Source organism: Pinus tabuliformis, chromosome 2_2, assembly GCF_031772625.1.
Source record: "Pinus tabuliformis cultivar Carrire ecotype Pingquan chromosome 2_2, CPIR1, whole genome shotgun sequence".
In the NCBI taxonomy this organism is placed as follows: domain Eukaryota; kingdom Viridiplantae; phylum Streptophyta; class Pinopsida; order Pinales; family Pinaceae; genus Pinus; species Pinus tabuliformis.
Window position 1 is genome coordinate 921,447,193 of NC_142300.1, and position 12,803 is coordinate 921,459,995.

Genomic DNA, 12,803 nt, shown 5'->3' on the forward strand with positions numbered 1-12,803 from the left:
CTTTCTTAGATATTTGATCTGCCTCCATATTGAATTCTCTCCATACATGTTGTATGGTATATGAGGAGAGGGCAGCAAGTCTCTGTTTGATCCTCATGATCCAACTTGAAAGTAGTGGAGGATCAAATGAATGTACTGCCAGAATGCCTCCAATAAGGCATTTTGAGTCCCCATATATATTTATGTTGAGCCACCTCATTTTTGTAATGAACTAGAGTAGTCCCTAGAGAGCCATAGTTTATGCTCTTGTATTAGTGCCTGGGCCTCCCTGCCAAAAGAGTCTGTATCGAGTATGTTTGTCTAGCATAAGAACCACACCACAACCACATATACCTCTTTGTGATGCACCATTGAACCAACCGGCTGACAAAGTGATAGAAGGGGAAACTCTAATCTTATCAAGATTCTTGGTTGTCTTTAGAGGTGGAGGAGATCCTCCCATCCAATTGTTCACCTTGTGCCAGATTTTAGATATGTCTATAGGAATGCCTTCAAATATGTAATATTTCTTGGCTTTACAGATTTCCCAATTTTTGAAAAGTGTAATAGAAACCTTCTCAGTAGAATTAGCATTCCAATGTGTATTCAAATCATGCAGATTTGAATTCAAGATACACGGGTAGTGCCAAAATCTAGCAATCATCCCCAAGATGTGAGCAGTATATGGGCATTGAAAGAAAATGTGATCAACATTTTTAGGTGAGTTTCTACAAAAAATACATATGCCAGGTCCAATCATAATTTTCCCGACATTTCCCTATTCCTAGACCATTCTTGACATCCAGCAAGGCATAATCTTCATGTAGCCTCTCCAGATAATCAATCCATATTTCCTGTGCGACCATGTGTTCTTATAGATATCTTCATATGTGTTGTTTTGGATATATTTTGAATGAACAATATCTTGCTAAATGCCCCTGCCAATAATAGCTCTCCAAAATGATTTAATGAGAAACATTGTTCCAAAAGATTGGTGTTCTAACAGTCCCGATTTGCCAAATTCTTTGGACCTTTTTAACTTTGACCATTTACATAGGTTCATTTTTCTTGATACCTCGAGCCTTCTCCAGATAAAATTTGTCATGATCGAGGTGAATTTTTTGACAATTGTATTGGGAATCCAAATAGGTGAGCCCAATAAACATAGATTTGTTGTAGTGCTGCCTATACTAAAATGTATCTACCACCTGATGATAAAAATTTGTGTGTCCAGTTTGAAAGTTTCTGGTTGTATTTATCGATAAGCCAGCTCCAGTTCGAAATTTTGTAGTTGTGTGGCTTGATGTTATATCCTAGATAGTGTATCTAGTTCTGTAGTGGTGCTATTATGACACCAAAATTTCATGCAATGTGTTCAATGTCCACCATGTTTCCTACATAATAATATATTGTGGATTTCCTGCCATTGGATTGTAGACTAGAGAAGGCCCCAAATCTAGAAAATATGTAAAACAAGGCTTCCCATTGAGCTCTCAAAATGATTCCAAAGGTTAAGATATCATCGATAAAAAACAAATGAGTAATGTTAACAATACTCGTTATCTGGGTTTCTTGAAAGATACTACATGACTAAGCTCCTTTTATTTTAAGACTGAGTCCATCCATAACAAGAAGAAAGATTAAGGGAGAGAGGGAACATCCCTATCTGAGCCCGCGACCAGCTTTGAAGAAATGTGTTGGGAAACCATTGGTGATCACTGGGAAGCATGTCAAAGAGATGCAAGCCATAATCCATTTGATGTTATGATTTATGAGTCCCACCTTATACAGAATAAGCCTAATGAAAGACCAATCCACACTATCAAATGCTCTGTTTCAATCAATTTTCATGACCATCGCTTCCTTTTTTCTCGAATGGATTGTATGAATGGCTTCCTGCACCATAGCTACCGCATCATGTATCTAGTGGTTGTTAAGAACCCAAACTGTTCTCTAGAGATATGGTTGGACAATACCCCTTTTATGAGCCTGGCAATCTTTCACCTTTGAGATAACTTTGTAGAGGATATTACACAGAGAGATTGACCTGAAATCCCATAATATTTTAGGAGAAGAGTTCTTCAGGATTAAAGCGAGAAATGTGGAATTGATTGCACCAGAAATCCACTCACACAATCTAGCATCCTCAACATATTCAGGAGGAATTTTCCAAACAGATCAAAGAAGTGTATGTAGAATTTCACGGCCCATCCATCTGGGCTGGGGATTTTGTATTCTGTAAAAGAGCTTAGTGTTTCTTCAATTTCCTACAAAGTGACCGGCTTATATAATTCTTCATTCGCTTCATCATTAAACATAGTGGAATATTGGTTAATTTCCCAAATCTGGTCTTCAAAATCAACCTGTCCCCTGGCTTGATAGAAGTGTTCGAAAAACCTGACAGCTTCTCTTTGGAAGTCCCTGGTTGTATTAAATCTTTTACCATCAGAGGATTCTATCTGCCAAATTGTGTTGCAGTTTTTTCAGTGGGAGGCTGTTATGAAACCAACTCAAGAAAATATAGAAAAGATAGATCAACGCCTTAGAATTCAGCCTCTTCGAGAGGGCAACCTCCTTTACATTACATAAATGAAAAATTCTTGGATGATTCAAATGACAAAACCTCCTTTCTATATATAGGAGTCTAAGGAGTCACAATATAATCCAGCCGACCTAACAATAATAATATAAAGCCACAAAAATAACAATAGAGGGATTCTATGGGGCACAGAAATAACAATATGGGGGCAATAGGGGCACAACAATATTAATAAGGGGTATAACTACAATAGTAATGGGGTAACATGCCCCTCTCCTTCAAAAAAGTGTTGTCCTCAACGCTTGAGTAGTTCTAGATACTTTTGCATAAAATTCTCATCCTCCAATGTGGAATATTCAGCGGATAAGTTCTTCCACTTGATAAGATACTCTGAAATTGATCGATTTCGTAGCTGTCGAGTTCTTGTTTCTGTGACTGCTTCCAGTTCCAATATAATTTTTCCTTCCTCGTCAAGTTCTGGCAATATTGTTTGAACTGGGAGCTTGTCGCCTATAACCTTCTTTAAACATGAAACATGGAAAACTGGGTGAAATCGAGAAGCTGTAGGAAGCTCCAATTTGTATGCCATAGTACCAATCTTTTGCAACACCTTGTACGGACCATAATACTTTGGTGATAATTTATTATCCTTCTTAGCTTGCTTGAGGGACATTTGCTTATATGGTTGTAGCCGTAGGAATACCCAATCACCTACATCAAAACTTCTTTCACTGCGATGTTGATCTGCCTGTTGTTTCATTCTATTCTGTGCCAACACGAGGTTATCCTTTAAGAGTTGGAGGACTTGTTTTTGATGTTCGATGTGATGTTCCATTGCCTGAACCTTAGAATTTTATCTTAAATATGATGTGATGGATGGTGGTTGATACCCATAAAGTGCCATAAATGGGGTCATTTTTGTTGCTATATGGAAGGAAGTGTTATACCACCATTCAGCCAGAGGCAACCATTTGACCCATTGTGTCTGTTTATCAGATACAAAGAAACGAAGATATCCTTCCAAAAATTTGTTTACTATCTCAATTTTCCCATCAGATTGAGGATGATAAGATGAGCTATGAGCTAACTGAGTACCAAGACAAGAAAATAATTCTGTCTTAAAATTTCCAGTGAAAATGGGATCTCTGTAACTTACAATAATCTTTGGGTTTCCATGTAGCTTTTGAATTGTTTCCATAAATGCAGTAGAAACTGTATTGGCTTTAAATGGATGTGATAATGCACAAAAGTGTGCATACTTGGTAAGTATATCAACTACCACCATGATGACACTCTTTCCCTCAGACTTGGGTAAACCTGTGATAAAATCCATTGAAACCTCCTCCCAACGTTGGCTTGGAATGGATAAAGGTTGTAATAGACCCGATGTCTTAATTGTTTCAACTTTATTTTGTTGGAAAACCAAACATTCCGCCACAAACTTTTGAATATTTGATTTAAGGCCATCCCAAAAAAATTCCTTCTTAACCCTGTGGTAAGTTTTTAAAAATCCTGAGTGCCCTCCTAAGGGAGAAGTGTGCAATTCCATAAGAATCTTTTGTTTTAGTTGGGAATTCTTACAGAGGTATAAGCGATCTTTGTACCCTAACGAATCATTTTGCTAGCTAAATGTATCAGACGTACTAGAATCTTGTTGTAACTTTTGAATAAGTTCCCACACTTCTTCGTCATTCTTCCATTCCTCCCTTGCTTTGTTTATCCAATCTGGTTGGATAATAGAAATGGTGCACAACAATGCTTCCACATCCTCATCCTTTCTTGAGAGTGCATCTGCCACCACATTTTGCTTCCCTTTTTTGTAGATGATTTCAAAGTCATAACCCAACATCTTTGTGACCCACTTTTGTTGCTCTTCAGAGGATAATCTTTGTTCTAAAATGTATTTAAGGCTATCATGATCCGTTTTTACCTTGAAGTGTTTTCCCATTAGGTAGGGTCGCCATTTCTTAAGTGCATGGAGTATTGCCAACATTTCCTTCTCATAAATAGCTTTGCTTAAAAACTTTCCCTTGATTGGACGACTTTCTAAAGAAATGGGTCTTTCATCTTGCATTAGAACAGCACCAATTCCATTTCCTGAAGCATCACATTCCACATTAAAGGTTTTTGTGAAGTCCGGTGTAGCTAAGACCGGTGCTTGGCACATTGCCTCTTTAAGATGTTCAAAGGCCTTTGTTACTTCCAGAGTCCATGAAAATGCATCTTTCTTCAATAATGTTGTTAGAGGTGCTGCTATTCTCCCATAATTCTTAACAAACTTGCGATAATACCTTGTCAACCCGAGAAATCCTCGCAGATGCTTTATGGATGTGGGGATTTTCCATTCCTTAATGGCTTTAATTTTGCTAGGGTCTACCTTAACTCCTTCATGAGATACAATATGACCCAGATATTCCACCTCTTGGACTCCAAAGAAACATTTGGATCTTTTTGCATATAATTGTTTCTCCTCCAATAGTTGTAGCACCCTGTCAACATGTTCAACATGATCCTTCCAAGACTTGTTGTAGATTAGTATATCATCAAAAAATACTAACACAAATTTTCTAAGGAATGGTTTGAAAATTGAATTCATCAAACCTTGAAATGTTGAAGGTGCATTGGTAAGGCCAAAAGGCATGACCAAAAATTCATAATGACCCTCATGAGTTTTAAATGCTGTTTTCGGAATGTCTTTAGTCTTCATTCTGATTTGATGATATCCTGAACAAAAATCCAACTTGGTGAAGTAAATTGATCCATGAAATTCATCCAGTACTTCATCAATGACAAGAATAGGGAACTTATCTTTAATAGTGAGCTTGTTGAGCTCCCTATAATCCGGACACATGCGCCATGATCCATCCTTCTTGTGCACCAATACTAGTAGAGCAGAGAAAGAACTTTGACTCGGTTGAATTATACTAGCCTCTAGCATTTCTACAACCATACGCTCAATTTCACTCTTTTGGACATAGGGATATCTGTATGGCTTGATGTTTGGAGGAACACTTCCTGGAATCAGATGAATAGCATGATCATGATCACGCATAGATGGGAGACCTTTGGGAGTCTCAAATACCTTCGAATGGTTGTCCAGGAATTTTTGGAGATCTGGAGAAATATATGATTCCGATGTGGAAACATCTAGCGAACATAATTGTGCAATTACACCTCTTTGCTCCTTTTTTAGAAGCTTTGTCATACCATTAGAGCTGATTATCTTTCTTGGTTTCCCTGCAATACCCCTTAATTCAACTTCTCGTCCTTCCGTAGAAAATTTGATGAAAATTTCTTAAAAATTAAAAGCTATTGTACCCAAGGATTTTAGCCATTGGACTCCTAGTACGACATCAGCACCTCCGATTGGAATGGAAAGCATTGGGCTAGTCAATACATATTCTCTCATCGATAGCTTGATATTATGGCACTTTCCATAGCAATTTATTGTTCCTCCATTTGCAATCATCACTTGACACTCTGGTGCTGGATATAGGAAGCAATTCAATTATTTTGCTACCTTACAATGAATAAAATTGTGGGTGCTTCCTGAATCAATCAACACTATTACCTTTTTCTTCTTGATTTGTCCTTCTATCTTGATGGTTTGAGGAGTGGTAATTCCCACCAATGCATTACAAGATATGGTCGGATTTTTTTGTTCTTCATCTAGGCTTTGTTCCTGGAGTATATCCTCTTCTTTTGACCTTTCTTGCTCCTTTTCTTCTTCCTCTTCACAATCTATGTAGAATAATTTCTTCTCAGCACACTTATGACCTTTAGTGTATTTGCTATCACAACTGTAACAAAGCCCTTTTGCTCTTTTTTCTTCCAATTGTTGTGGTGTCAACCTTACAGGTTGTGGAAGACTTAGGGGCAACAACACTTCCGTCTTTATAGTTGTGAGTGGTATGCTTCCTGGTTGCCATAATTTTGCTTTCCATTTTTCTTGCTAACCTGAATGCCTTCTCTAATGAATCAGGTTCCCAAAGGCGAACATCATGTTGGATATTATCCTTTAAAGACCCTATGAACACATCAATCCTATGCTCCTCTGGAATATCTTTTACCCTTATGTTCAATTTTTGGAACTCCTCAATGTGCTCCATTATTGAACCCTTTTGTTTGAGACTTATCAATTGGCTAAAAAAAGTGTTGCTTTTTGTATCCTCATAATGTGCTATCAATTCTTCCGTAAAAATTGCCTAAGTGATAAATTGTTTACGAGAGAAAAGCCATTGATACCATACAAACTGATTTGGTTCCAAATATAAAGTTGCCATACGTACCTTTTGTGTGTTTTGCACATTATTGAGATCGAAGAATTGCTCCATCTGTAATATCCATGTGGCGGGATCCTTGCCATCAAACTTCCTCATATCGATTTTTGGAATATGGTGAGTCTTCGATCCAAAATTAGAGTCTATGGAATCATGATTAACATTTCTTTTGTTCTCATCATGAGTTTCATTTAGTACCCTTTCACCCTTAGTGACCATTTCTTGTAGCAACTTATTCATATTTATCTTCAATTCTTCCATCTTATCATCCATGCCATCAATTTTAGCTTCTACGCCTTTCTTTAAACAATACATCTTAGCTTCTACACCTTTCTTTAAACCATCCATCTTAGCTTCTACATCTTTCCTTAAACCATCCATCTTAGATTCTGTTGCTTTTTGTGCAAGTGACACTTGTTGCACTTGTTCTTGTAATTTTGATATATCATATAGCATTTTTTCTTCTTCTTCATGAGTCATGCTAGAGCTTTCAGGTTCCTTACTAGGTGTTTGAATTTTCTTTCCTCGGGGCATCAGTTATCGATAATAATTCTCTATCATGCCCTTTGAATTCCTTCAAAATAAATTTTCAAACCAAGCTTAAGCAAAAATTTAAGAAAATCTACACACCCTTTTTCACTTTCTAGGAGCTCGATATTGCCTCTGATGTATCTTTGTACTTTCCGATCATCTAGTTCTGAATTTGTCACCTGCAGTGGCCCTTTGTGTCCTCTTTCTAATGCCACAAGTCTGATCCAAATTGGATTCTCCAAGGAAGAGTTATGCGAAATCTCCCACAATGACTTGATTATAGACTAGTTCAGTAGAGCGAACTTGTACGACGTGCCACGAGTCACTGTTTCGACCTTTGGATCTAAAAAATGCATACAAGAAACTACAGTCCATCCTTTTTATGTACCTTCTTACTAAATTTCAATCTGATCCACAAAGAGAAAGTTATGACGATTTTCCCCAGGTCACCTGTTTGGAATGTAATTCAGGAGTCTGCAAAAAGACCAACTTCCTCAGATCATATCTCCGGAAATATAGCGTGAAAAGCTCTGAAATTCAGACCCGAAGTTCAGCGCGATTTCTTCTCAAATGGGTTTTTTTTTGCAACTTTTGAAACGTCGCAGAAAAACAGTTATAGAAAAAATGCCACGATGACTTGTTTGGATCAGCGAAACCCTAGAATCCAAAGCTTTGATACCAAATGTTATGAAACCAGCTCAAGAAAAGATAGAAAAGATAGATCAACGCCTTAGAATTCAGCCTCTTCTACATTACATAAATGAACAATTCTTGGATGATTCAAATGACAAAACCTCCTTTCTATATATAGGAGTCTAAGGAGTCCCAACATAATCCAGCCGACCTAACAATAATAATATAAAGCCACAAAAATAACAATAGAGGGATTCTATGGGGCACAGTAATAACAATATGGGGGAAATAGGGGCACAACAATATTAATGAGGGGTATAACTACAATAGTAATGGGGTAATCACTAGTATTATAGGGACCCAACAGAGGCGTATTTATGGAAGAACTTGGTATTCATGTCACCATCCCGAAGCCATGTTGCTTTGCTTTTTAGATGCCAAGTGACATCCTGAATGTGCAATATCTCTTTTTTCCTTTCTTCCAATCCTCTTAGCTTATCTAGGCCCTGTTGTGTTGGGTTGATATGTTCCAAATACGATCCAAAATCTGATATCAACTATGAACTGTTTTTCAACTCAGCAATCATTTGTTTCTTCTTGTGCCTCTCCCAAATTCTAGTCCTCGATTTGATGATGTTTAGCTTGTATACCATAGTATGCATCTTGGAGCCTTCTTAGTGTTCAAACAAATCAGACTAGATCGTGTGTATGAGCTCGATGAAATCAGAGTCCTCCAACCAAATTTTATTGAATTTGAAAGGGATCCCTTTCCGGATGTTCTCCATCTGCCAATTCAATAATATAGGAGTGTGACCAGATTTGTATGTTTTGTGGATACATGACTAGAGATGCCCCAACCATTCAAACAACTCCTTGTGAACTAGGAAGTGGTCAAGTATTTTTCCAATGTAACTATCCCCTGCTCACCTATTGGTCCATGTTGGGGCAAGGGCAAATATCTACTAGATGACAGTCCGTAAATATTTTATGTAACATGTTTGTCAATTAATCAATCCTACTGTGCAAACCCCATGATTCATGCACCATTAATGTGGAATTAAGGTCCCCGGCCAGAATGAGGCCATTAATCTTCAAAATGTTTGATCTGTCGATTTTATCCCAAAATAGAGTTCTATCTCAACAAGGGACATACATGTTTAGTATGTGGATGTGCCCACAAAAACCCCGAAAATATCCACTGAGTAGAACACTGGTAAAGAACCCAAAATTAAAATTTCTCTATCAAATTATTAATTATAATAATATTTTCATAATTTATATTTCTTTCCATTTTAATTATGGTGAAAAGAGATGAAAATTGTTTCTTTTCCATGACTGAATAAATTATAAAATCACCTTAGAAATCACAGTGTTCACCGAGGTTGATAGTAGTCGCTACTTATTAAGAAGCAAGGAAAATTTACTTCAAGAATTTAATGTTTAGGGTTATATATAAATTTTCATTACAAATATAATGCAAGAAAACGATAAATTACAGAAAGTCAAAAGTTCTATCTTATATGGTCCTTCATACAACTTAATTAACTTTTATTAATTAACATACAATTTTTTTAATAATACTTTTAAATAAAATTTATTACTTTATATATTTTATTTAGGCATTTAACCTATTCATTTATTATAAGGTTATTTATTTAACTAATTTTTCTTTTAAATTATTATTTTATAATTTTTAATAATTAATTCTTAAACCGAATAATAATTTATTTATTTTATACTAATTAATCTAATATAATAATTTTGACCCTGATCCTAGAGTCAAACTAGCCGTTAGGCAAGGTAGTTGTTGGAGGCTCCGCGCAGACTATTTAACATGGTGAGCTAGATCTGTTTCTTCAACTTGTCCTGACGATGAACCACACTAGTTGGTTCGAAACGCGTCGACAAATGGTATTCCATGTGATTTTCGCCGAAGAATTTTTCTCTAACTTGATATGGATCACAGAAGCCTGAACTCTATTACAGAAAATAAGATTTAACAACATCAATACTCATAACTCTATAGCTTACCTTTGAGATTGGGAATTTTGATCATAACTGTTATTACTCATTTAACCTATAAAATCTAAGTAACCCATAAATCTCCTAATTTTTATGTTTTTAGCTCTGTGCATGCTATAAAGTAGCGATTTTTTATGTTTTTCGAGGGGTGCATGCTATACTGCAGCAATTTCTATTTTCCTATGTGTGCATTCCATACAGCGACAATCTATTTTTGTTTAGCTAATGAACAATCCACTGGGTCAATCTTTTGCCTTTCTTTGCTGCTTGACATACCGCAACAATTTTTGTTTTTCTTTGTTTTTTCTTTGTTGCATGCCATACTGTAACAATTTTTGTTTTACTCTGCAGCATGCCATACTGCAACAATTTTTGTTCTTTAGTTAATAAACTGCGGCCATTAACTATGCCAGGTAATGAACCATACATGCACCCAAATCGTTAATCACGTATACTACGAACGGGATCGAATTTTATCGAACTATTCGGTATTCGAATCGTACGGGCGAATTTTCGTATTTTTAACCCTGTTCGGCCATATTTGGTAACTATGGTTTATGGGACGTTGTGCGCGGATGCCAACAGGTTATGCGGTATCATGACCTTGCTTGAGGACGATAACGGCCTCGCCGTCAGGCTGGCAATATACAACGTTGCTACCACTCGGGAGGACATCAAGAGGCTTTACCCCAGAGGTGCCAAGGTAGCCGTCAAGGAGCCCTATTTCAAGTTCGCCAGTGACTGTGGTCTTCTCATCCGCGTCGACAACCCCGCCAACGTTTTCAAGTTTGCAATTGATGAAGGGAAGTGGAAGGAGCTTCTTGTGGATGTGGACGACTTGAGAAAAAAGGGCAACAGATGCTTTAGAGAACAAAAGTGGGATGCAGCAACCAAGAATTACACGAAATGCATCGACGCCGCTCTGCTTCGGCTCGAGAAGTCCTCTAATGAAATTAATAGTATCAATACCTGCCTCCTCCACGCATATTCCAACCGGGCAGAGACAAGGCTTCAGGTGAAGGAATTTGAGCTGGCGCTGGAGGATTCCAACAAGGCCCTTCTCATCGATTCCAGCAATCTCAAAGCGCTCTCCAGGAAAGGGCGCGCTCTGATTGGTCTCAGGCAGTATGCAATGGGATGAAAATGCTTGGTGAAAGTTACCAAGGCCAGCCCCGCGCAGAAGGAAATACAAGACGCCTTTCATGGGGCCAAAACTCTGTACGCCCAGAGCCTGAATGGCAAGTATGACATTTCGGACTACCTGCTCGGGCGCGCATCTTCTCTGACAGTGGCCGATTTTGCGGGTTCTCTGGAGATCACGATGACCGAAGATAGCCGTCGCCAAGGACTCTACACCACCCAAGAAATAAGGACCGGGCAGCTATTCCTGGTAAGCAACGCTGTCGCAGTTGCTTATGAGAGTGCCTCTCCCGCCATGCTTCATGTGGACAACAGGCATAAAGTCAATACTGCGTATCAAGAATATCTCGTGGCCGCGGTAGTTTGTGCTGCGAGGAAATCGCAGAGATTGCTCCGCCAACTTTATAGTTTATTCGATTCCTCTACGCCCAGAAGCCTTCACGTTCCTACCATAGATTTGTTTAAGGCGTACGGCCAAGAAGTAGAAAATGAAATTTTGCTGGTGGACGTTAACCGTATTCGGGATATTGTAAGATTGAACTCATTCAGTGAAGGTGTAGGGACGTTTGTTTCAAAACCGAAGACAAAAGAAGCGGGACGGGGTCTGCGAGAACGAGAAAGTAGCGGACTCTGGTTGCTGCCGTCCCTCATTAACCATTCCTACTTTCCGAACTCGAGCTGGCTGTGACAGAGATATCATGGATGCAAACAAATAAACACAGCACAGAATTTCAGCTACATAACTTGTTTGATTCATTACTGAGCTTGGCAATTTATACACAGTTTTCAGCTACGGGTAAACATTAACTGCGCCGGATGAATAGTGATCGGCGCCGTCTAAACAGTGATCGGCGCCGACTAAACAGTGATCGGCGCTGATCGTGATTAATGCTTGACACCTCCCCTTAATCACGATCTACATGTTAACTTGCCTGCTGGTCTAAGTCTCAGCTAGGCTTACAACATAATTTGGATTTTCTACAATGTACAACTTATTTCTACACATTTCAAATTTAACCTTTCCAAGAGGCTTGGTGAATATGTCAGCCACATTTTCATTTGTATTACAATATGATAAGTCAATTTCTTTTGATTGCAATTTTTCTCTTACAAAATGATGTTGTGTCTCAATGTGTTTTGTCCTTGCATGATATATAGGATTGTTTGCTAATTTGATAGTGCTTTGATTGTCACAACTGATTACTGTAGGTGCTTTTTGTGTTTCTCCAACATCTTCAAGTATTCTCCTAAGCCATATTGCTTCACAGGTAGCACTGCATAATGCTTTATATTCAGCTTCAGTGGATGACAATGAAACAGTTGGTTGTTTCTTACTGCTCCATGATATTGGTCCTGAACCAATATTGAACATGTATCCAGTAGTGGATTTCCTATCATCTGGATTTCCAGCCCAGTTAGAATCAGAATAACCTGCCAATTCAACATCAAATTCATCAGTATACATAATGCCAAAATTAATTGTTCCTTTCAGATATCGAAGGACTTTCTTCGCTGCTTTCCAATGGCTTTCACAAGGCTTAGCCATGAACTGACTAAGTATGCTAACAGAATATGCTATATCTGGCCTGGTAGTGGTGAGATAATTCAGACTTCCCACCAGTTGACGATACAGAGTTCCATTCACCTCTTTGGTTCCATCATCACTGCAAAATTTGACA

At 38.0% G+C, this 12,803-nt stretch overlaps 2 protein-coding genes across 2 annotated transcripts; both read left to right on the forward strand.

The window, feature by feature from the left end:
- The first annotated feature begins 10,534 nt into the window (after nucleotides 1-10,534).
- Nucleotides 10,535-11,125, forward strand: LOC149196071 (methyltransferase FGSG_00040-like). The gene has a single exon (XM_089408145.1). It carries the CDS (start codon nucleotides 10,535-10,537, stop codon nucleotides 11,123-11,125), a length of 591 nt encoding a protein of 196 aa, XP_089264271.1.
- A 180-nt stretch (nucleotides 11,126-11,305) lies between these two features.
- On the forward strand, nucleotides 11,306-11,812 carry LOC149196072 (uncharacterized). Its single transcript, XM_089408146.1, has one exon. The coding sequence runs from the start codon at nucleotides 11,306-11,308 to the stop codon at nucleotides 11,810-11,812; it is 507 nt and encodes a 168-aa protein (XP_089264272.1).
- Nucleotides 11,813-12,803: the final 991 nt, after the last annotated feature.

Coding starts and splice junctions, on each gene's coding strand:
- LOC149196071 (XM_089408145.1), top strand. CDS start 10,535: ATGGTTTATGGGACGTTGTGCGCGGATGCCAACAGGTTATGCGGTATC.
- LOC149196072 (XM_089408146.1), top strand. CDS start 11,306: ATGACCGAAGATAGCCGTCGCCAAGGACTCTACACCACCCAAGAAATA.